The 24,912-nt window shown below is 45.3% G+C and overlaps 1 protein-coding gene across 1 annotated transcript in view; it reads right to left on the bottom strand.

Annotated features, from left to right (window-relative positions):
* pcca (propionyl-CoA carboxylase subunit alpha) overlaps positions 1–24,912 on the bottom strand; it is a 572,168-nt gene that overhangs the window by 20,132 nt on the left and 527,124 nt on the right. The window contains exon 22 of the mRNA XM_070891406.1: positions 21,468–21,608. Within this exon, the coding sequence (XP_070747507.1) occupies positions 21,468–21,608 (141 nt within the window). The remainder of the gene's footprint in view (positions 1–21,467; positions 21,609–24,912) is intronic.

The following is a 24,912-nucleotide window of genomic DNA, read 5'->3' as shown; positions in this document are numbered from 1 at the left end:
CCACATGACATTAGAAACTGCAGACCATGAAATACTTTTGCTTGCATGCTCATATCATGCATGCCAGGTAATGTGCAGTAATAAATAAGCTTTAAAATTCTCAGCTAAAAACCACAGCCAGGGTCAGACCTGCACAGGCCAATTAATGCAGAGCATCTGTTGTATGGAGCAGTATGGTAAACAATATCAAACAACTTTGGTAGTTTAAAAAAAACAACACGGATTGTGTTTCTTCTGAAAAGCAAATTATATCAATGAAGTCGAAAGCCCTTTAATTTCCTGCAGGTTTTTTTTAAAAAAGAAGCATAAAGTCCTTCGGAGAATGCTTGGTAATGTTGCATCGCCCCTTTGTTCTGCTTTGCCCTGCAATTGTCTGCCAAACGTGACAGAAGGCACAAAGAGGGTCACATAGGTCCAATTGCAGTATCACCTTCTGTTCTAGTGCAGCACAATACAAACAAGGGGATCGGTACAAAAAAATATTTTATTCGAAAGAATCAGATCCCTTCCACCATTCTCGGAGACTTCTCGAAGTCAGGGATGCGAGTGAGGTTTAAAATGCCAGTGGTATTCCCCTGAGGAAAAACTATACTTAAACCGGAATTGGGCTTTTGCCTATTTTCAGTCTGCTGCAGTATGATTATTGGACTTTTATTCAGCATTAGTGAAAGTACTGATAAGGAAAGAAAGTTACAGATTAGTTAAAATTACATTTTTATGTCAGAAGATCAGTCTCTTGGCTAATCTGTGACATAGTGTGCGCGTGGCTCAGTGGGTAGCGCTCTCGCCTCTGAGTCAGAAGATTGTGGGTTCGAGCACAAAATCTAGCCTGACACTCCGAGTGCAGTGCTGACAGAGTGCTGTATTGCCGGAGGTGCCATATTTTGGATGAGACGTTAAACCAAGGCCCCGCCTACTTTCTCAGGTAGATGTAAAAGATACCATGACACTATTTCAAAGAAGAGCAGGGAAGCTATCCCCGGTGTCCAAGCCAATATTTATCCATCAACCTGCATGACTAAAACAGATCATCTGATCACATTGCTGTTTGCGGGAGCTTGCTGTGCGCAAATTGGCCGCCGCGTTTCCTGCATTACAATAGTGACTACACTTTAAATTTAAAAAGTACTTCATGCTGTAAAGCGCTTTGGGATGTCTGGTGGTCGTGAAAGGCGCTATAGAAATGCAAGTCTTTCTATAGCTTAATTTGTTTCTACACGTTTGCAGGATTTCTTTGGACCCGAACTTGGTCAATGCTAAGGTTCGTCCAAGTGCCGCCGAGAGACCTGGCGGTACTTTAGAAACATAGAAAATAGGTGCAGGAGTAGGCCATTCGGCCCTTCGAGCCTGCACCGCCATTCAATGAGTTCATGGCTGAACATGCAACTTCAGTACCCCATTCCTGCTTTCTCGCCATACCCCTTGATCCCCCTACTAGTAAGGACTACATCTAACTCATTTTTGAATATATTTAGTGAATTGGCCTCAACAACCTTCTGTGGTAGAGAATTCCACAGGTTCACCACTCTCTGGGTGAAGAAGTTTCTCCTCATCTCGGTCCTAAATGGCTTACCCCTTATCCTTAGACTGTGACCCCTAGTTCTGGACTTCCCCAACATTGGGAACATTCTTCCTGCATCAAACCTGTCTAAACCCATCAGAATTTTAAATGTTTCTATGAGATCCCCTCTCATTCTTCTGAACTCCAGTGAATACAAGCCCAGTTGATCCAGTCTTTCTTGATATGTCAGTCCCGCCATCCCGGGAATCAGTCTGGTGAACCTTCGCTGCACTCCCTCATAGCAAGAATGTCCTTCCTCAAGTTAGGAGACCAAAACTGTACACAATACTCCAGGTGTGGCCTCACCAAGGCCCTGTACAACTGTAGTAACACCTCGCTGACCCTGTACTCAAATTCCCTCGCTATGAAGGCCAACATGCTATTTGCTTTCTTAACCGCCTACTGTACCTGCATGCCAACCTTCAATGACTGATGTACCATGACACCCAGAGAGAATCCTCAAAAAGATCTGCCGGTACCGCCCGGCGGCAAAAAGACGACTTATGCTGTGAATCTGGGCGGCAGCAGGCGGGAGCTCCCATACTCGGCGGAAATGCAATCCTCGCCAAAGTGCCGCCGAGGATCGAGTCTAGGGAGGTGGGGGGGGGGGGGGAAACACATAAAAATAAACATTTGCACAGAAAAAAAACACACTGGAAAACATTCAGGGGACCCCATCCAGATGAATCGCTGCAAAAAAAAAATAAAAGAAGTTTACTAACCTTTTTTTGCAGGTCTTTATACTTAGCGTTGGGGTTCACGCAGCGGTCCTTCCCCCTGCTGCTGCCGACTCCCGCCCGGAGCAATCTGACAGCCCGGCGGGCGAGAGGACACTTACGCACCTTGCGTGTTAGCGGCTGTCAGTGGGCGGTTCCCAGTGGTCCTCCCCTCCCGCCGGCGGGAGGCCTAGTGGAAACTGGCACCGAGGGGAGACCGCCCAAAAAAACTCGGCGGCAGCCGTCGGTAAGGCCACTAAGTTCGGGCCCTTTGTATCTTGTACATTTTTGCCAAACTCTTTCCCCTTTCTTTAAACTATTTTCATTTTGATTGTCTTCTGCTTTTCTCTCTTTGTTAAATGTTTTTTTTAAACCCAGTGAGTCACATTTAATTTCCTTAACCATTCACCTTCTCTATTTTCTTTCTATGGCCCCTTTAATAGGCTCATTTGGCCACTTTTTAAAAACAGATTTCTACCCTTGCTCTAAGTCTTTGGTGCAGAAGGACGTGAACAACAACAACTTGGTATTTGTATAATGCTTTTAGTGTAGTAAAAGGTGCTTCACAGGAGCGTTATTAGACAAAATATTATTAGACACCAAGGTCACATGAGGTGATATTAGGACAGGTAGCTAAAAGCTTGGTCAAAGAGAGATAGATTTTAAGGAACGTCTTAAGGGGTGAGAGAGGTAGAGAGGCGGAGAGATTATGGGGAGGGAATTCCGGAGCTTAGGGCTTGGAAGCTGAAGACACGGCCACCAATGGTGGAACGATTAAAATCGAGGATGCTCAAGAGGCCAGAATTGGAGGAGTGCAGAGATCTCGGAGTGTTGCAGGATGGAGATGGCTACAGAGATAGGGAGAGGCGAAGCCATGCTGGGATTTGAAAACAAGGATGAGAATTTTACAAAACTGAGGCGTTGCAAAAGAATAGGAAACACAAACAATTTATTTTAAAACATGCAATCTATAAATCCTTGAGGCACAAATTTAATAAAGCACATTATTTCCTGTTCAACCTGATAGTTTATAACTAGCGGTACCAAAACACTGATCAAACAAGGCTAGGGAATTTTTTGCAAAATACAAGCTTGTGAATTTGCACTTTTTTTACTTTGTACAGACGTGATATTTGATAGATTATAATTATTGTATAGTGAATCAGTTTGGACCTCACTTCAACAACAACAACAACTTGTATTTATATTGCACCGTTAACGTAGTGAAACATCCCAAAGTGCTTCAAAGGCATATTATGCGATTAAAATTTGACACCAAGCCACATAAGTAAAAATTAAGGCGGGCTTAGTCAAAGAGAGTCTTGAAGGAGGAAAGAGAGGCGGAGAGGTTTAGGCAAGGTTCCATAGCTCGGAGCCTAGGCCAACAGAAGGCATGGTCGCCAATGGTTGAACGATTATAATCAGGGATACTCAAGAGGGCAGAATTAGAGGAGCAGGCACATCTCGGGGGGGTTTGTGGGGCTGGAGGAGATTACAGAGATAGGGAGGGGCAAGATCAAGGAATGATTTGAAAATAATGATGGGAATTTTGAAATCGAGGCGGTGCTTAACCGGAAGCCAATGTAGGTCAGCGAGCACAGGGGTGATGGGTGAGCGGGACTTGGCGCGAGTTAGGACACGGGCAGCCGAGTTTTGGATCACCTCTAGTTTACGTAGGATAGAATGTGGGAGGCCAGCCAGGAGTGCATTGGAATAGTCAAGTCTAGAGGTAACAAAGGCATGGATGAGGGCTTCAGCAGCGGATGAGCTGAGGCAAGGGCGGAGACGAGTGATGTTATGGAAGTGAAACTAGAGGTCACAAGGGTTGAAAATGGACAAGGGCAGGGCGGGGGGGGGGGGGGGGGGGTAGCACAAAACAGGCGGAATCTCACGGTCACCCGTTATAGGCCCCGCCTGATATTCGGTTCCATTAGGGTTGGACATATTCCTGGAGGTCTCATCACTTGACCTCCAACCTCTAACTACACCACCCCTCACACTCCTGCCATTGGTCACCCAACACACCAATCCTTGCGGTGCCCTGCCTTCCCCATGGCCAATTGGTAAACGAACAGACTCTTCATTACCTGATTGGATGATACTTGACGAACAGCCTTTTCCCGCCATGTGCAATATTTTTTGTAACTAATAAACAAAAGCATTCAATGAATTTTTTTTTTTTTTACACACAATTTTTGAATGCGCCTATGATTTTTCTCCTGGGTTTTGCTCGCTGATGTGACCCGGAGATCAGTCTTCAATTCCTGGGGACTACGAGACAATCCAGGAGGGTTGGTAACTCGAGGGGTCATAGTCTCTGGATAAAGAGTTGGCCATTGAAGGCTGAGGTAAGAAGGAATTTCTTCACTCGGAGGGTTGTGAATCTTTGGAATCTCTGCTCAGAGGGCTGTGAATACTGAGTCGTTGAGTATATTCAAGGCTGAGATAGCTAGATTTTTGGGCTCCAGGGGAATCAAAGGATATGGAAATCGGGCAGGAAAGTGGAGTTGAGGTTGAAGATCAGCCGTGGTCTTATTGAATGGCGGAGCATGCTCGAGGGGCCGAATGACCAACTCCTGCTCCTAATTCTTATTAGGTTCCACCGACCTAAATAGACCCGAGTATGAGGCGTGTTGCGTAACGGGCGGCAAGTGCGATTCCGTCTGTTTTGCTGACCACCTCCCCGCCAATCCAATTTCACGCCCCTTGCTTCAATGCAGCCTGGGCTGTAGTTTCATCATCTCACAATCTGCTTTATTCCAGTTACACAGTAAATGCATGCAACACGAAGAGCATTAAACTGACTGAATCAGACCAGAAATCATTACAGAAGACTGAGAGGAAAGCTACCTCGCTACACCTGCCAGCTCCCTTTGTAGCAAAACTACGAAAATCAGTCGGTAAATCATGCATCATTTTCGTATCACTCAGAATAACGCACCAACAGCGAATCTCTGTATAGATTTAACAGTTGTGCCATAAAGGAACGCAACACCTAATTCTACTCATTCTGGCAGTATCCTAAAATGGTCCCCAGTTCTGGTGTGCGACCAACAATTGTAATCAAACAATGTGCTGGACCTTCCTCTAAAGCCTGAACTCTTGACCTGTTTTGGGGCATTTTCAGTTAACAATACTAATGATCCAAATGTGAGATGACTGACTGACACACTATTACATACGGCACATCAATGCATCAATGTATTTTAATGAAATGGAAAGGTTTAAATCCCAACTATATTCTAATGAGCCGAGACAGATTTAACCCCTTCATGACAAAAATCGCTCCTGGCCTCGCCCCCTCCCTATCTCTGCAACCTCCACCAGCCCTATAACTCTCAGCGATCTATGCGCTCCCCCAATTCTGGCCTCTTGTGCATCCCCGATTTTCTTCGCTCCAGCATTGGCGGCCGTGCCTTCAGCTGTCTAGGAAATAAACTGTGGGATTCTGTCTCTAAATCTCTCTACTCTCTCCTCCTTTAAGACATCCCTTCAAACCAACTCTTTGACCAAGCTTTTAGTCACCAGCCCTAATTATCTCCTTATGTGGCTCGGTATCAAATTTTATTTGATAATCATTCCTGTGAAGCGCCTTGGGATGTTTTACAACATTAAAGGAGCTATATAAATGCAAGTTGTTGTAGATAGGTCTGAATTAAAATGAATGCATCCAATTACTAAATATGTTAGACTGGATTTCCGCAGAATGATTAACATAGTAGGTTATATATTTATTCTAAAGATAAAGTAGAATACATGGTCTAGTGATCGCAATGCAACAGGCATGAATTCTTCTTGTGGGCAAGTGGTAACATCCACCAACTTACCAGATTTATCAGACACTGCACGTTTGGTTCCATTACATTGGCTCAGAATTTGCTGGAAAAATAACGGGGAGTTTAATATATAAATAACCCTGCAACTTGTGGTGAGGAAGAGGCTAGCCGTGAGTTGCGAATCGCCATGTGTTGCTGGACGATTCGTGCCGCTCCGCTGTTAGCCCCACGAAAACGGGAGCTCGCCCGCAACCCTCCCATGAATGTTGCTGCTTTTGCGCCGGAAAGTCAAACTAAACTCACCGCAGTAAGTTGGCCCCCCTCCTCCACCGAGGTCTCAGATGTCCCGTTGCCCTCGCCACGCTGTTATTGGCTCGCACGCCCAGCAACTTGAAGGTGCAAAATGAATCGGAGCTGAAGACTGAGGAATAAAATCTAACTTGCCACTCACCACGAGATGCCCCGATCCAGCAAATACTGGCCCTTCTGCTTGACTAGGCAACGTGCAAGGCTTCTTCCCAGCCCCTTCTAATTTTACTTGCAAGTCAAAAAATATTGAAACAATAAAGACAGATCCAACATTGCGGTGAGCACTGAATTCCTTCAAGTCAGAGCTAGACCTGCTTCTGGCTGGGGCGGAGGTCACCTCGTACAATGTCAATTAGGGCTACCAGCAGCTTCCTAGACTAGTTTTCCATTGCCTAATGTGTCCCACATTACAACGGTGACATCACTTACAAACAGTACCTCACTGGCTGTAAAACGCTTTGGGGTCTCCTGACGTTGTGAAAGGTGCTATATAAATGCAAGTCTTTCTATCTTTCTCATTTCTTTTTATCTGGATTTTTGCCTCTCCCAGGATATTATGAGCAGGGTGGGAAGTGTATATATTGTGATACACTAGGCATCGCAACTATGGAACAGGCTGGGTGGACCAGAGGGTCCTTTCCTGTCTATAATTTTTTGTATGATCTTGTTACAGCCATTTGGAACAAATTTTCTGTTAGAACTAGACCACCCATTTATATTTAAAAAAATATTCATTCTCGGGATGTGGGCGTCGCTGGCAAGGCCAGCAATTATTGCCCATCCCTAGTTGCCCTTGAGAAATGGTGGTGAGCCACCTTCTTGAACCGCTGCAAACCGTATGGTGAAGGTACTCCCACAGTGGTGTTAGGGAGTGAGTTTCAGGATTTTGACCCAGTGACGATAAAGGAATGGCTGATATATTTGGTGGTGTTCCCATGCGCCTTGAGGGTTTGAATGGCCTTTTCTTGTTACATGCTTTCTTGCTTAGCAGTGGTTCAGTGAAAGTGATAAGCAGTATGAAATCATTACATTTCATGCTAGTTGAGTCAGTTAGTGCACCCATACTCCTTCACATGAATTAGCCTTGCTCTATCTTCACTACAGCTTATGATATAGACCGGTTTCACTTATGCTGAGCAACATGGGTAAACTCTGTCTCCATTAAGATGAAATTCCTAAGAAACACTGATAATACTCCATATTAGAAGTCAGAGGTAAAGAGTTGTAACGACATTCTAAAATGCTAAGGGTCTTGACAGGGTAGATGCAGGGAGGATGTTTCCCCAGGCTGGGGAGTCTAAAACCAGGGGTCACGGTCTCAGGAAAAGGGGTCGGCCATTTAGGACTGAGATGAGGACAAATTTCTTCACTCAAAGGGTGGTGAATCTTTGGGATTCTCTACCCCAGAGGGCTGAGGATGCTCAGTCATTGAGTATATTCAAGACAGAGATCGCTAGATTTTTGGACACTGAGTGAATTGAGGGATATGGGGATAGGGCGGGAAAGTGGAGTTGAGGTAGATGATCAGCCATGATCTTATTGAATGGCAGAGCAGGCTCGAGGGGCTGAATGGCCAATCCTGCTCCTATTTCTTATGTTCTTATGTTTAACCGCTGCCTGTACCACAATGCAGGACAAGTGCACCTTTCATAAGCATTTGTACAAAACGTGGTACGGCTGAATGTGGTTTTATTACAACCCGTGCTCCCTTGCCCAACAGCCCTTTAGACTAGTTCAGACTACACAATATGCATTTTGTGATACACTCCCAGTTTATCAATATATAGAAAATTTAAACAAAAATTATACAGCCACAGACTACATCAGGAAAACTGTAATCAAATTCTGGTGGGACCCGGGATTCTGTTTACTAAATAAAGCTGTCACAATTAACAACTTGCATTTATAATAGGATTACATCAGATATACTGCACAGAAATAGGCCATTCGGCCCAACCAGTCAATGCTGGTGTTTATGCTCCATTCGAGCCTCCGCCCATCTTTCCTCATCTAACTCTATCAGCATAACCCTCTATCCTTTCTCCCTCATATGCTTATCTAGCCTCACCATTAATAATGACATTAATGTCGAAAAACATCTCAACCCAACGTATTGTCAGATTTTTGTTGGGTAAGGGTTAGGGAACCAAGGTGGGTCGATAAGAGTTAAGATACAGATCAGCCATGATCTCATTAAAGGGCGGAACATATTCAAGGGGCTGAATGGCACCCTGTTCTTGTTCTAGATTGTTCCGGTTGTTCCAGTGGAACACTACATGCCCAGCTATTATGCATTCATTTTAACTGAAGTAAGTCCATTATTTAAAGCGTGTTAGTCTACTACAGTCTCATGTTTCCTGCCTTCTGCTTGTAGGCTTCTCATATGACCAGAGCTATTGTTTTTGTGAAAAAAACAGCCAACTGTACAGCATAGAAATGCCTAGCCAAATGGCAAGGTTCTCCACCCACCCCCCAAAGAAAATTATAAAACGCAGGAAGACAGAACATTTATTATAGCCTAGCAGCCCCCTATTCATCCAAAGCTGAGCAGCTGTACAGTGTGAAATGGGCTCCTCTGATGGGCAGACACAATGAGGCAGTCGGCCCCGCCACTTACTTTAACACAGATAGCTGACACTGACTTGAGGCTCGATCTTAATTCAAGAGGTTGATGGTTAAAAAGGAAGGAATTAACTAAATCCTTTTCAACATCACCAACGTGTTTTTGTAATTAAAGCCGCACAATTAACACTGGCAATGAGCGCGGGTCACCGTGGCACAGATTATGTTCACTGTTCAATGCTCCCAGCATAAAACAGCTGCAGGAAGAAAAAGAGCACATCCTTTATCAAGTTGGCCTCGCTCCCAGCCTAGTCCTTGTGGAACGCTGAATTTTGCTTCACACATTTTGTGCTCTTCTGCTAACCTCACTTTGCACAAAAGGTATCCTATTCGGTTTCACCGTTTTCTCAAAAGTGAAGTTAAATTGGGTTGCGTACTAAGGGAACGACAAATCATGCAATAGCATATTCCTCATCAAAGCCCTCGTGTGCATTAATGTTCTTCTAGTTAGGTTCGTGCAGCAGAGGTGGGCACTGTGACCAATCCAACATTTCATTTTTGAATCGGTACTTGCACATTTGCTTCAATAAAAAAGGGGATTTTTTTTTTTGACTTCGCTTCACTATGTGCTTTGCAGTTCGAATGATTATTTAACTAGAAAATGCTGCATTTTAGAAATTGCTCTGCTTTGCTTTTGCTAAACAAAAATTTAATTTACATTAATGTTTCACCATTAAGATCCGATCACAAATATTAAATTTCACTTAAGCACTTAAAAATATAATGACTTCCTCGGATAATTGCTGTGCTTATTATTGGCGGTGTAAATTCTTTACAACAACAGACTATGAATAAAAACCTGTTAACTTTGCTTCCAAAACACATAAGGGCTGAATTTGCCCCCCTCCGTAAGCTCCATTACCGCCTCTAAAATTACTTTAAATTAAATTTCAAGAATAGATCAAAATGGACATGGTCCAAACTAGCAAAATGTAATTACACTGATAAACCATGTTATACATAATTGTAGATTTCACATAAAGTGATCAACATTGAACTATTGGATGAAAAATTGCCCCCGGGCCGGAAGCTGCGGGTAAGGGTTTCCGTTCCATCCGTTTTCTCGCCGCATGGGGCATGCGCCGACCCCTTACCGACCGGCGGCGAACCCCTTTCCGCCCCACGCGGGAAATTGCCACACGTGGAATTGCCCCACAGGATCAGCACCACTGCCGGTCGGTGCCACTGACAGCTTTCCCCAATGGGGAACTGTCTGTGGCCGGGCGGCACATCCACCCTTAAAGGGGAGGTCGCTCTGCTAGAGACTCCATTTTATTTTCTATTGTTATGCCCACAGGTTCGGCCGGGCCACCAACAGGCAGCCTGGCACCCCCTCTTGGGTGCCAGGCCGCTGGCCTGGCTGAAATCCTCCCTGGCCGGCCCAGTGAACCTAACTAAAATCTTTGCAGAGTTCGCAGCAGCCCTCCCCTTTAACTGAAAGGGAGGGACGTTGTGACGCGTGCCGCGTCGCGCTGACATCATCAGTTTGGCTCCATAATCTGTCATAACTGAATGCTCAGTGAAACCTGAAAGCTACTGAACTGTTGAGACTTTAAAATACCACGCCAAGGCAACTGGTCATGGGTGTATAATATAAGAACATAAGAATTAGGAGCAAGAGTAGGCCATTCGGCCCTTTGTGCCTGATCTGCCATTCAGTAAGATCTTGGCTGATCTTCTACCTCAACTCTACTTTCCTGCACTATGCCCATATCCCTTGATTCCCTTAATATCCAGAAATCTATCGATCTCTGTCTTGAATATACTCAACGACTGAGAATCCACAGCCCTCTGGGGTAGAGAATTCCAAACATTCGCAACCTTCTGAGTGAAGAACTTTCTCATCTCAGTCCTAATTGTTATTTTGGAAGCACAGTTAACCTGGGATATCATAGGAACATAAGAAATAGGAGCAGGAGTAGGAGTAGGCCATATGGCCCCTCAAGCCTGCTCCGCCATTCAATAAGATCATGGCTGATCTGATCATGGACTCAGCTCCACTTCCCTGCCTGCTCCCCATAACCCCTTATCCTCTTATCGTTTAAGAAACTGTCTATTTCTATCTTAAATTTATTCAGTGTCCCAGCTTCCACAGCTCTCTGAGGCAGCGAATTCCACAAATTTACAACCCTCAGAGAAAAAATTTCTCCTCATTTCTGTTTTAAATGGGCGGCCCCTTATTCTAAGATTATGCCCTCTAGTTCTAGTCTCCCCCATCAGTGGAAACATCCTCTCTGCATCCACCTTGTCAAGCCCCCCTCATATACATTTCGATAAGATCACCTCTCATTCTTCTGAATTCCAATGAGTAGAGGCCCAACCTACTCAATCTTCCATCATGTCAACCCCCTCATCCCCAGAATTAACCTAGTGAACCTTCTCTGAACTGCCTCGAAAGCAAGTATATCCTTTTTAAAAATGGAAACCAAAACTGCATGCAGTATTCCAGGTGTGACAAAACTTCCCTGCTTTTATCTCCATCCCCTTTGCAATAAAGGCCAAGATACTGCTGGCCTTCCTGATCACTTGCTGTACCTGCATACTATTCTTTTGTGTTTCATGCACAAGTACCCTAGGTCCCGCTGTACTGAGGCACTTTGCAATCTTTCTCCATTTAAATAATAACTTGCTCTTTGATTTTTTTCTGCCAAAGAGCATGACCTCACACTTTCCAACATTATACTCCATCTGCCTAATTTTTGCCCACTCACTTAGCGTGTCTATGTCCTTTTGCAGATTTTTTGTGTCCATCTCACACATTGCTTTTCCTCCCATCTTTGTATCGTCAGCAAACTTGGCCACGTTACACTCAGTCCCTTCTTCCAAGTCGTTAATATAGATTGTAAATAGCTGGGGTCCCAGCACTGATCCCTGCGGCACCTCACTAGTTACTGGTTGCCAACCAGAGAATGAACTATTTATCCTGACTCTCTGTTCTCGGTTAGCCAATCCTCTATCCATGTTAGATATCAGCCATGAAACACTTATTTCTAATTTTATATTCCACCTCAAGCCTATGTTGAAACACAACCTGCATGACTCTGTGCAGCTTTGAATGCCACCTCTTAAACCCAAAGCTATTTCGAAGGATTGTACTTTTGTATAAAACCAGATGCACAGCTCGAATGTTACAATCTTGCTCCTGGTGCATTGCCCTCTTGGACCGGACCATATTGGTGCAGTGAAGTTACCAGGAAGAGGCAGATCATACTGCAGTAGATGGACACTGATTTTAGTAGAGAATATCCCTTTAAAAAAAGCCAGGTAGACTGTTTAAAGGTTAAAAAAACAATGTTGGTGGCTCATTGTAGCACTTTGTAGGGCTGATTATCTTGTCAGCTCTCAAAATTCATTTGAAAATTAGATGAGTCGCAAGAGTTGGAAGGGCAGCTCTCTCCACACGTGTGTTGGAATATCCACCAACTTCATGACATGAGCCTGCAGTGAAAACGCGACTCCCCTCCCCCTTGCATTGCTGCGTCCCTTGGTGCATTTTGAAGTGTGACATTAATGCACTCCTTCTCATCTCTATCCCTCATTTCACATTCAAGGCTACTTGTGAGATTTGCTGGGACTGCAATTTGGTGCTTCAACACCCTCCCCACCACACCGCACTTTAATTTGCCCTCCAGCTAATCAAAACAATTGGTGTACTGTGATGGCAGCATTTGCTCAGCATTCATCGCACAGAATAAAAGTGCTCAATTAAACTACAAGGCCTTTAGCTGGACAGCAAGAGAAAGAAAGGGAATTATTGGTGCAGCGCACACAGTTTCTGTCCCCATTGCTGGATAGGGTTGAAGGCATGGCTACAATGTTCTGCTGGATGTTCGTTCAATTTCTATAAACTATCTTGTTCAAATTACACTTTTCCTCTGCTTGTGGTTTGCTATTAAATCCCCCACTTTCCTATTTATCTTCTTTCTCTCAGTATATTGGTGCCAGTACAGAACAGGTGAAGGCCCTGCCCCAGAACTCGCAGCTATGGCTGTAAAGCAGACTATGGAATCCCCTACTACATCCACCTTTGGAAGTTTCCCCTTCAACCCTTTCACCACATCCCCCATCAAGTCATTGATAATGGCCCAGAAATTCCGGCATGTGCTGAAAACCGGCTTTTCCGATCTGTCAAGCTGGAGCTTGACGGGTCCTCCGCATCTCCACATCGAGGACATTCGCATGGGCAAGATTGCGGCATTGACCCATATCTTGCCCAGTGGATGTCCTGAAAACTCTTGCACCTGATAAAAGCAGGCACAAAGCCTACTTTAACAGGCGTAAGAATTTTAAAATACACAAAAACATAATAAAATAAAATTTTAAAAACACATTTTATTATTAAAAACCCTCCCCACTACTGTAAGTTTATTTTAAACCATAATTTAAAAAACTTTTTTAAAAATCGGAAAAATATATATATTTTTAATTAATAAAAATATGTGGTGTATTTTTTTCTATTCTTTTATTTGTGTTTGGGGACTGTTTCTTGATCATAATAATGGGAACTCTCACTTACGGAGTTCCCATTATTATGAATGAGTATATACTTTACCTGGATTGGCTGCCCAGGGCCATGTGACTGTAGCCCCAGCCCTGGGGACGTCCTGACATGCACGCGTTTCGACGCGCAGTGAGAGGCGGCCTCGACCGGGATCTCTTGTGGGATCTCTTGCAGCAGGTTCAGGTAAGTGCGCATCTTTTTTAACATTTTTACCCAATCGCCTGCGGGAAGTAGCCGACCGGGATTTCTAGGCCATAGTCCTTACAACTACACAGTACAATGCAGGTACTGGACAGTTCCAGGGACCTGCAGGCTTCCTGTATCCTCCTGTTTCACCCACTCCTTTCTTCGTCAACTATTTGCCTTGACACTACACGATTTCTTTTTATTGCCCGTCCCTAATTGCCCTCTAGTGTTTCGCTCAGCCATTTCAGAGGGCAGTTAAGAGTCAACCACATTGCTGTGTCACATATAGGCCAAACCGGGTAAGAATGGCAGATTTCCTTCCCTAAAGGACATGAGTGAACCAGATGGGTTTTTACGACAATCCGGTAGTTTCATGGTCACCATTATAGCTTTTTATCCCAGATTTATTTAACTGAATTTAAATTCCCCAGATGCTGTGGGAGAGATGTGAACTCACGTCTCCAAATTATTAGTCCAGCCTCTGGTTTAATTGTCCATGACCACTATGCCACCGTGAACTCTGGATTATGTCCTCTGGAATGCATTGACTGAATTTAGATTCAATAGTAACTCTCAAAAGGGGAATTGCTGCACTCTCATCCTTATTTTCCAATCTCTCCATGGCCTCGCCCTCCCTATCTCTGTAAGCTCTACAACTATTACATATGTAAACTTTACTAGTGTGTAAGACTTGCCTCCAGGGGGCGCACCTGTTGGAGACTCAAGGGTCACCTACACAACCCAGGCAAGCAGGTATAAAAGACGGTCTACCATGCTGCTTCCTCACTCTGGAGTTACATTAAAGAAACCAAGGTCACAACAGTTTGAGCTTACAGTATACAGTCTTGTGGAGTTATTCTGAACATAACAACAACCGTCCCAGATCTCTGCACTCCGCCAATTCTGGCCTCTTATGCATCCCTGATCTTATTCGCACCACTATTGGCGGCTGTGCCTTCAGCTGCCGAGGTCTTAAGCTCTGGAATTCCCTCCCTAAACCTCTCCGCCTCTCTCTCCTCCTTTAAAACACTCCTTAAAACCTACCTCTTTGAACTGTCCCAATATCTCCTTGCATGGCCATGTCTCAAAGTTTGTTTGATAACGCTCCTGTGAAGCACCTTGGACATTTTACTACGTTAAAGGCACTATATAAATCCAAGTTGTTGTTGCCTGAGCTCCAAAGCAGTCCTATGTCTGGCTAGCTAAGTTAATAAGTGATTTTTACCACTCCTAGTGTCAGCCATGGCTCAGTGCCTCTTGCCTCTGAATCAGAAGGTTGTGGGTTTAAGTCCCATTCCGGGCTGATACTCCAGTGTAGTACTGAGGGAATGCTACATTGTCAGAGGTGCCGTCTTTCGGATGAGACGTTAAACTGAAGCCCGGTCTGTCCTCCCAGGTAATTACTCCCAAAGTACTATTTCGAAGGAGGTCAGGCCTAGATATTTATCCCTCAACAAACATCACTAAAAACAGATTATCTGGTCATTGTCACATTGCTGTTTGTGGGAGCTTGCTGTGTGCAAATTGGCTGTCATGTTTTCAACATTACAAGTGACTCCACTTCAAAAACGAGTTCATTGGCTATAAAGTGTTGCAAAGGGACATCCTGAGGATGTGACAGGTGCTATATAAATTCAAGTTCCTTTCTAACTGGTCTATCATTACCTGGTCCCGCCTTCTTGAACAGATTGTTAGAATCAATCCTCGGGCACAATTTCCAAGGGAGTTTGAAAGATTATGGTCCAAGCCTCCATTAAATCCCCCGATTTTCCAAACTTTCTATGATTCTGTACTTTCATTACAAACTGCCATAATAGTCTATGCAAATTGAAGCAATGTACTCAATTCGCATCTCTGCCATGCCTTATCTTCCATGAGAAGATTCCTTTTTTAATCTCTAATCAGCCTATCCCTTCTTTAACTTCTTGCGTTTATAAAATCCTCCATTATTTCCCTTTGCTACCTACCCCTTTAATCCTCGGTTCTCCTCCATGTTCCGGCATATTTTCTATTGTATTATTGACTCTAGAATTATCTTATGCGTCCAAGACTAATTTTAATCTATCTATTCATTCAGGTAACTCTAGCTTTAATTGTAATTCCATTTTCATCTTTAAATAAGATCCACCTTATGATGATGGTATTCGTGCTTACATTTTTATTAGTTTCAAACAGTTTTTTATTCGTTCCTGGGATGTGGGCGTCACTGGCAAGGCCAGCATTTATCACCTATCCCTAATTGCCGTTAAGAAGGTGATGGTGAGCTGCCTTCTTGAACCGTTGCAGTCCATGTGGTGAAGGTACTCCCACAGTGCTGTTAGGCAGGGAGTTCCAGGATTTCGACCCAGCGATGATGAAGGAACAGTGATATATTTCCACGTCAGGATGGCGTGTAACTTGGAGATGATAATATTCCCATGCGCCTATTACACTTGTCCTTCTAAGTGGTAGAGGTCGGGAATTTGGGAAGTGCTGTCAAAGAAGCCTTGGCGAGTTGCTGCAGTGCATCTTGTAGATGGTACACACTGCAGCCACGGTGCGCCGATGATGGAGGGTGTGAATGTTTGAAGTGGTGCATGGGGTGCTAATTAATTGAGCTGTTTTGTCCTGGATGGTGTCAAGCTTCTTGAGTGTTGTTGGAGCCACACTTATCCAGGCAAGTGGAGAGTATTCCATCACACTCCTGACTTATGCCTTGTAGATGGTGGAAAGGCTTTGGGGAGACAGGAGGTGAGTCACTCGCCACAAAATATCCAGCCCACGTAACACTCCTCTTATAAAAAAACATCCCAGAGTGCTTTTGCGAGGAGAGAGTTGGACATTGAACAAAAAGTAAAAGAAATTTGAGGGGAAAGGGGAAGATTGAAGAGATGGTCAAAAAAAGATTAAGGTTCATTGGACTGGATTTTCAGATGGAGGATTTTTCGGCGGTAATGGCAGTGGAGCAGTAAAGTTTGCGCCAGGAAACGGTTTGCGGCTGCAGCTACAACATTTAGCAACTGGACCCCGAGTGTGGAGCGGAGCGCCACACCTCTCGTAGGGCGCAAGTCCGGCTAAACAACTGAAAATCCGTGCTAAAGAGCCGGTCTCGGAGCGCCCTAAGAGAGGGAAATAAAATCGCAACGAAACACACAAAAACCATTCCCAATACCTTCAACACCCCACAATAGGATAAATTGCAAAAAAATGTAACTAATCAAACTTACCTCATTCATTAATTACTTCACTTGGGGAGTCAATATCATAAAAACAACACAGGCAAGGGCAGTTCGAGACACCCCAGGCAGCAACAGACCCAAGAGTAAGTCTCCAACAGAGACAATGGCAGGCTGAACGGATTGTCCCGGGCAATGGTCCAGCACTGTTGGAGAGGAGCTGGTTAGCTGAGATGAACTGGAAATGGGGGGATGTGCACGCCATGTCATCTGTGGAGCGAAGCTCACAGGTCCTACAGCAATTTGAGTCACTATTTCAACCTGGCATCGGGACGTTCAAAGTTACCAAAGTAGTGATACGCATCACCCCGGACACCAGACCAGTGCACCACAAAGCCAGCGCTGTGCCGTATGTGATGCGGGAGAACATTGAGAGCAAGTTGGTCCGGTTGCTGAGAGAGGGCATCATCTCGCCCGTTGAATTCAGCGACTGGGCAAGCCCCATCATTCCCATCCTAAAAGAGGACAGCTCGGTCAGGATCTGTGGCGACTACAAGGCCACTATCAACCGGGTGTCCCTACAAGACCAATACCCGCTCCCGAGAGTGGAGGACCTTTTTGCCACGCTGGCAGGCAGCAAGATGTTCACCAAGTTGGACCTCACTTCAGCCTACATGACCCAAGAACTGGCTGATGAATCTAAACTACTGACCACCATCACCACGCACAAGGGACTGTTTGTTTACAACAGGTGTCCGTTTGGCATTCGATCAGCGGCTGCGATTTTTCAAAGAAACATGGAAAGTCTGCTCAAATCCATTCCGGGAACAATAGTATTTCAGGACGACATCCTCATCACCGGTCGTGACACCGAGGAACACCTCCACAAACTGGAGGAGGTGCTACGCCGACTGGACCGGGTAGGCCTGCGACTCAAGAAGTCTAAATATGTGTTTTTGGCTCCCGAGGTCGAGTTTCTGGGCAGGAGGGTTGCTGCAGACGGGATTCGGCCTACCGAATCCAAAGCGGAGGCGATTCGACGAGCGCCCAGGCCCTGCAACACATCAGAGTTAAGTTCATTTCTGGGACTCTTGAACTATTTTGGGAATTTTCTGCTGAACATAAGCATTGTTGGAGCTGCTACACATGCTCCTGCCTAAGGGTTGTGATTGGTTTTGGGGGGACTGTCAGGAACGGGCTTTGAATCGGGCGCGGAACCTACTTTGTTCAAATAAGTTATTGACCCTGTACGACCCCCGTAAGAAATTGGTTCTGACGTGTGATGCATCATCCTATGGGGTTGGGTGCGTGTTGCAGCAGGGTAACGCTGAGGGCCAACGACAACCTGTGGCTTATGCCTCCAGGTCGCTCTCTCAAGCTGAACGGGGATATGGGATGGTTGAGAAGGAAGCACTCGCATGTGTCTATGGGTTGAAAAAGATGCATCAGTACCTTTTTGGCAGGAGGTTCGAATTAGAAACGGACCACAAGCCGTTAACATCCCTGTTGTCAGACAGCAAGGCCGTCAATGCCAATGCGTCAGCTCGCATACAGCGATGGGCTCTCATGCTCGTTGCCTATGACTACACCATCTGGCACCGGCCCGGCACCGAAAACTGCGCTGACGTGCTCAGCAGGCTTCCACTGGCCACCACTGAGAGGGCAGCGGAGCAAAGCGCTGAGATGGTCATGGCTGTCGATGCCTTTGACAGCGCAGGCTCTCCCATCATAGCCCGCCAGATCAAAATCTGGACCAACAGAGATCCCCTCCTATCCTTGATTAAGAAATGTGTCCTGACTGGGGATTGGGCGCCCGCACACAGAGCATGCCCTGAGGAGGTCAGACCTTTTCACAGACGGATGGATGAGCTCTCCATCCAAGCCGACTACCTACTATGGGGCAGCCGGGTAGTCATGCCCCAGAGGGGCAGGGAAGCAGTCATCAGGGAACTCCACAGCGAGCACCCAGGCATTGTGCTGATGAAGGTCACATGTATGGTGGCCGGGAATTGATTCAGACCTGAAACACTGTGTTCGCAGGTGCTCGACGTGTGCCCAGCTAAGTAATGCCTCCAGGGAGGCCCCGCTCAGCCGGTGGCCCTGGCCCACCAGGCCATGGTCACGTATTCACGTAGACTACGCGGGTTCGTTCATGGGAAAAATGTTTCTCATTGTGATTGATGCGTACTCGAAATGGATCAAGTGCATCATTTTGAATTCATGCACGACATCCACCACCGTGGAGAGTCTGCACGCGGTCTTTGCGACCCACGGCTTGCCGGACATCCTTGTTAGCGATAATGGCCCATGTTTCACAAGTTACGAATTCCGGGAGTTCATGTCGGATAATGGCATTAACCATGTAAGGACAGCACTGTTCAAGCCGGCCTCCAATGGCCAGGCGGAATGTGCAGTCCAAATCATAAAACAAGGCATGCTCCGGATTCAAGGACTCTCCCTTCAATGCCGCCTATCGCGCCTCCTGCTGGCCTATAGGTCCCGACCGCACTCGCTCACAGGGGTCCCGCCCACGGAGCTACTCATGAAACGAACACTCAAAACTCAGCTGTCCCTCATTCATCCAGTCCTGTCCAACATTGTTGAGGGCAAGCGCCAGTCCCAAAATGAGTACCATGACCGAAATTCAAGGGGGATTTGTATAGAAATTGATAACCCCGGATTTGTTCTCAATCACGCTTTGGTGCCCAAATGGCTTGAGGGTACTGTAATAGACAAAGAGGGGAATAGAGTCATAGTGGTTAAACTTAACAATGGGCAGATATGCCGCAAGCATCTGGACCAAGTAAAAAAAAGGTTCAGCATGGACACTGAGGAAGATCATGAGATGGTATTCACACCACTGCCAGTGAACGAGCACAACAAGAACATTCAGCAGCATGCACATTCCCTGCGGTCAGCCCGGAATCACCACAGGTGACAGACACGCATACCAAGGCTCAACAACCAGAGCCCCAAATGCGGCGCTCCACGAGAGAGCGCAGACCACCCGAGAGACTTAACCTATGATCCCAATAAGATGTTGAGGGGGAGGTGATGTCATGTATGTAACCTTTATGTAACACTGCAATACTGTATATACGTAAGAAATGCACACCTTGACCACAGGGGGTGAACTTGTGGGAGACACTCCTCACCTGGTCATCCACGTATATAAAGGGAGGTCCCACGCAGGGTCATCACTTCTTGGTCCTGTGACTAAAGGTTCAGGTCATGGAGTGACCTTGTCCATAGAATGTGCCTCGTGTGAATTTGTGGTATTGTGTAAGGACTTTACACTGGTGGCGGTGCACACCGGCTCGATGCTCCCGGATGGTGTTGCTCAGTGCTCCTGCAAAACCGGCAACTAATTTCCCGGCGGGGTGCTGGGAGCTAGCCGCCCGCCCAGAAGTCATTCCCCCTGCTATTACCGCCCCTCCGGGGCGCGAACAGAGGCGGCAACATGCCGAAAATCCAACCCCAGGAGTTTGAAAGGAGAGATGGCAAAGAGAAGTGGTTTTGGAAAGAATTCCAGCAGTTAAATAATTGAAACATCGACCTCTGATGATGTGAGTGGAGGAGGCAGGGAACAATAGGTTGGTGGGGACTGCATATATTGACACCACTAATTCACCCCATCAATCACGTCTGGAGACTGCAATGCTGTAAGTGACTGGAATTGATTTTATGCCTGCATTTTGTATTGTGTAACTATCCTCTACTCATGCATATTGCTGGAGAAATCACCCGGTCTTCATCTGGAACTATAATCACCCTGCTGCGATCATGAGTTCTGTTTGATGTAGTTCATTAAAAACTCTTTTTAAATAGACTCTGTAGACTGTTTGCTGTATTGCGCTGTTTAAACAGAATCTGTTTGCTGAGTTAATAAACTTTGTTTGCTGTAAAATAGACTGCTGGCTGTGAGCCCTACCGTAAATCCCACCCTGCCTCCAACTCACTGGCTGACACAGTGGTGTCAATAGTCACTCTCGGCTGATGCAGATTGTAACTGCAAAGCCACAGAATAATTGAAAGGATTAGTGGAAGTGGTGTCAAAAGCTACAGCACACCAAGCACAAATTAGAATTGCGTGTTGCCAAAAGTTTGGTTCTCAATGCTGATCGTTTATTAAATGAGAATGCAGGAAAGTTTGTGGGCTCAGGTCATTGTGACACACAAAAAGGTCAAAGTTAATGTATTCACATAGACTATTAATAGATTTAAGTATCATAATCAAGGGCCGACTCAAAGTTCTATTCACGTGCAATGGGATAAGATGCCTGCTTGTTATGTTACTCAGACCGATATGTGAACAACTAGCAGATACATTTTCATGTTTAAGAGGCAAGACAAAGTATAATAAATGAGCTAAATTATTCAGAAATATAATTAGAATTGAGCACTGATTTTTACCTATTATAAATAAACATGCTAAATATTGAATAACAATTGCAATGGGGCACAGAAATGTAAATGTAGTGAGTTCTAAGTTTAGCCAAGTGAAATCTTAGGTCCAGTGAAAAAGAAAATACTGTAAAGATTAACAGTTTGGCTCTGCACGATTCAACATCGAATGCATAGCAAGAACACTCATTTAAGACAGTCAGCGTAACAAATGGAAAATATTACAATCACACTTACCTCGTCTCCAACAGCAACAGCTACAGTGACAACTGAACCAGGCATTGGTGCTTTCAGGATGTTACTCGTGTCCTCTGGGACTTTCTCAAGCATGTGCTTATTCAGTTCTGCCGCTAGCTTGGTCAGTACTTGGACTTTGTACTGAAAATAAAGAAAGAAAATATACATTTCTTAATCAGCTAAGCAATTACAATGACCAAGCTAAGATTGTGTCTTCATTCTCTTTAAAAGCTACTTGTGTTCGGCCTATTGCCAAGACAAGTTCACTCTAAATATGTGAAGTTTACCCTACTAACTACTGCCCATAAACAAGTACCAGCCTTGGTTCAGTGGACAGCACAGTGGGTTCAAGTCCCACTCCAGAGACTCGAGCACAAAATCTAGGCTGACACTCTAGTACAGTACAGAGGGAGTGCTGCACTGTTGGAGGTGCCGTCTTTCCGATGAGACGTTAAACTGAGGCCCCGTCTGTTCTCTCAGGTGGATGTAAAAGATCCCACGGCACTATTTCGAAGAAGAAGAGCAGGCGAGTTATCCCCAGTGTCCTGGTCAATATTTATCCCTCAATCAACGAATAAAAATGATTATCTGTTCAGTATGACATTCCTGTTTGTGGGACCTTGAAGTACTTTTGGAGTGTAGTCACTGTTGTAATGTGGGAAACGCGACAGCCAATTTGCACACAGTGAGCTCCCACAAACAGTAATGTGAACATGACCAGATAATCTGTTTTTTTTTAGTGATGTTGATTGCACAAATTGAACAAAAGAAAGACTTGCATTTATATAGCGCCTTTCACGACCGTCATCATCCTCGGCAGTCCCTCGGAATCGAGGAAGACTTGCTTCCACTCTTAAAATGCGTCCTTTAGTTGGCTGAACAGTCCAATACTAGAGCCACAGTCCCTGTCACAGGTGGGACAGATAGTCGCACGCTCTCTCCGCTGCCTGCGCTTAATTTCTGCATGCCCTCGGCGACGAGACTTGAAGTGCTCAGCGCCCTCCCAGATGCACTTCCTCCACTTAGGGCGGTCTTTGGCCAGGGACGCCCAGGTGTCGGTGAGGATGCTGCACTTTATCAGGGAGGCTTAGAGCGCCTTTCACGACCATCAGACATCTCAAAGCGCTTTATAGCCAATCAAGTACTTTTGGAGTGTAGTCACTGTTGTAATGTGGGAAGCGGGCAGCCAATTTTCACACAGCAAGCTGCCACGAACAACAATGTGACAATGACCAGATAATCTGTTTTTGTTATGTTGATTGAGGGATAAACATTGGCCAGGACACCAGAAATAACTTCCCTGCTCTTCTTCAAAATAGTGCAGTGGGTTCTTTTACATCCACCTGAGAGAACAAACGGATCTTCGATTTATCGTCTCATTGGAAGGACGGCACCTCCGACAGTGCAGTGCTCCCTCAGTACTCTACTAAAGTGTCAGCCTAGATTGTGTGCTCGAGTCTCTGGAGTGGGACTTGAACCCACAACCTTCTGATTCAGAGGCGAGAATGCTACCCACTGAGCCACAGCTGACACTATATTTATTAGAACAAATTCATTACAAAATCACAACTATGAAAACTTGTTTTAACTGTTACCACCAGTTCCTTCCACAGGTTGTAGGAATAGATTCTGTGTCTACATGTCCCATACAGTGAGTACCAATTTCAGTGGGTGCAAGGGAGAAATCAGCTGATGCTCCACTACAGGGATTGCTCCTACATTCCAGATCGTAACAACTTGCTGCGTAAGAAAGATTTTCCTCAATACAAGAGATAAATTAATTCTGAGACTTTCAAAAGTGATGACTCTCCTTTTTGAATGTTCCCAGTTCAGCTCCTTAATAAGGAGATAAATGACTATGTAGGAGAGGATTTTAAAATATTCTCCTCTTGAGGATTGGCGCTCGGAGCTTGCCATTTGCAAGAGATTCCTGCAGATGGCAGCAGACTCTGCTCAAAGCTTGCCCCAGCTGCAGTTAAGAATTGAGGGAACTTGGCAGAGAGTCTTTGTAATTACTATATTAATAACTTTATATTTTCCTTCTCCACTCTTTGCTTCGATTAACATGCATGGATGTCCTCAACATCCTAAGTCAGCACAGGATTAAAACAGTTAGCTGACATCTCTTCCTATTGCCGCTGTGCAATTTCTGTTCCGATTCAACAAGAGGCAACCCAGTGTGATTAACAAAGGTTTCGCTCCATTTCTTCTGCCTTCTCCTCCCCCACCGCCTGCTCCCACAAGATGACCCGACAAGACTGAAAGACATTCTCCTTTCTCCTCTGTCCCTCCTCTTTAAGATCGAGTCTCTACAATGGTTGAGATTTCAAACTTTTAAAAACTATATATACATAAATATATATATATATATATATATATATATAAGGTGGCAGGGCATATTGAGTAAAGCATATGGGATCCTGGGCTTCATAAATAGAGGTATTGTGTGTAAAAGCAGGGAAGTTATGCTGAACCTTTATAAAGCTCTGGTTAGGCCACAACTGGTATATTGCATCCAGTTCTGGTCACCATACTCTCATCATCATAGGCAGTCCCTCGGAATCGAGGAAGACTTGCTTTCACTCTTAGAATGAGTCCTTAGGTGGCTGAACAGTCCAATACGAGAGCTACAGTCCTTGCCACAGGTGGGACAGACAGTCGTTGAGGGTGGAACAGGTTTGCCGCACATTCTTTCCGCTGCCCGCGCTTGTTTTCTGGATGCACTCGGCGATGAGACTCGAGGTGCTCAGCACCCTCCCGGATGCACTTCCTCCACTTAGGGCGGTCTTTGGCCAGGGACTCCCAGGTGTCGCTGGGGATGTTGCACTTTATCAGGGAGGCTTTGAGGGTGTCCTTGTAACGTTTCCTCTGCCGACCTTTAGCTCGTTTGCCATAAAGGAATTCCAAGTAGAGCGCTTGCGTTGGGAGTCTCGTGTCTGCCATGCGGACAATGTGGCCTGCCCAACGGAGCTGATCAAGTGTGGTCAGTGCTTCAATGCTCTAGGAAGGATGCGAAGGTCCTTGAGAGGGTGCAGAGGAGAGATTTAATAGAGGTGTACAAGATTATGACAGGTTTAGATAAGGTAGACAAAGAAAAGCTGTTCCCATTAGCTGATGGTACAAGGTCTAGGGGACACAGATTTAAGGTTTTGGGCAAGAGATACAAGGGGGATGTGAGGAAGAACTTTTTTATGCAGCGAGTGGTAATGACCTGGAACTCGCTGCCTACGATGGTGGTGACAGTGGAGACGATCAATGATTTCAAAAGGAAATTGGATAGGCACTTGAGGGAAATAAACTTGCAGGGATACGGGGATAGAGCGGGAGAATGGGCCTGACTGGATTGCTCTAGAGAGCCGGCATGAACTCAATGGCCGGATGGCCTCCTTCTGTGCCGAAATGACTATGACTCTATATATTAATTTGATTTTTTTCTATTCTTATC

Source organism: Pristiophorus japonicus, chromosome 10, assembly GCF_044704955.1.
Source record: "Pristiophorus japonicus isolate sPriJap1 chromosome 10, sPriJap1.hap1, whole genome shotgun sequence".
In the NCBI taxonomy this organism is placed as follows: Eukaryota; Metazoa; Chordata; class Chondrichthyes; family Pristiophoridae; genus Pristiophorus; species Pristiophorus japonicus.
Note: the sequence above shows the minus strand (reverse complement) of the source record. Positions and strands in the feature narration are given on the sequence as shown.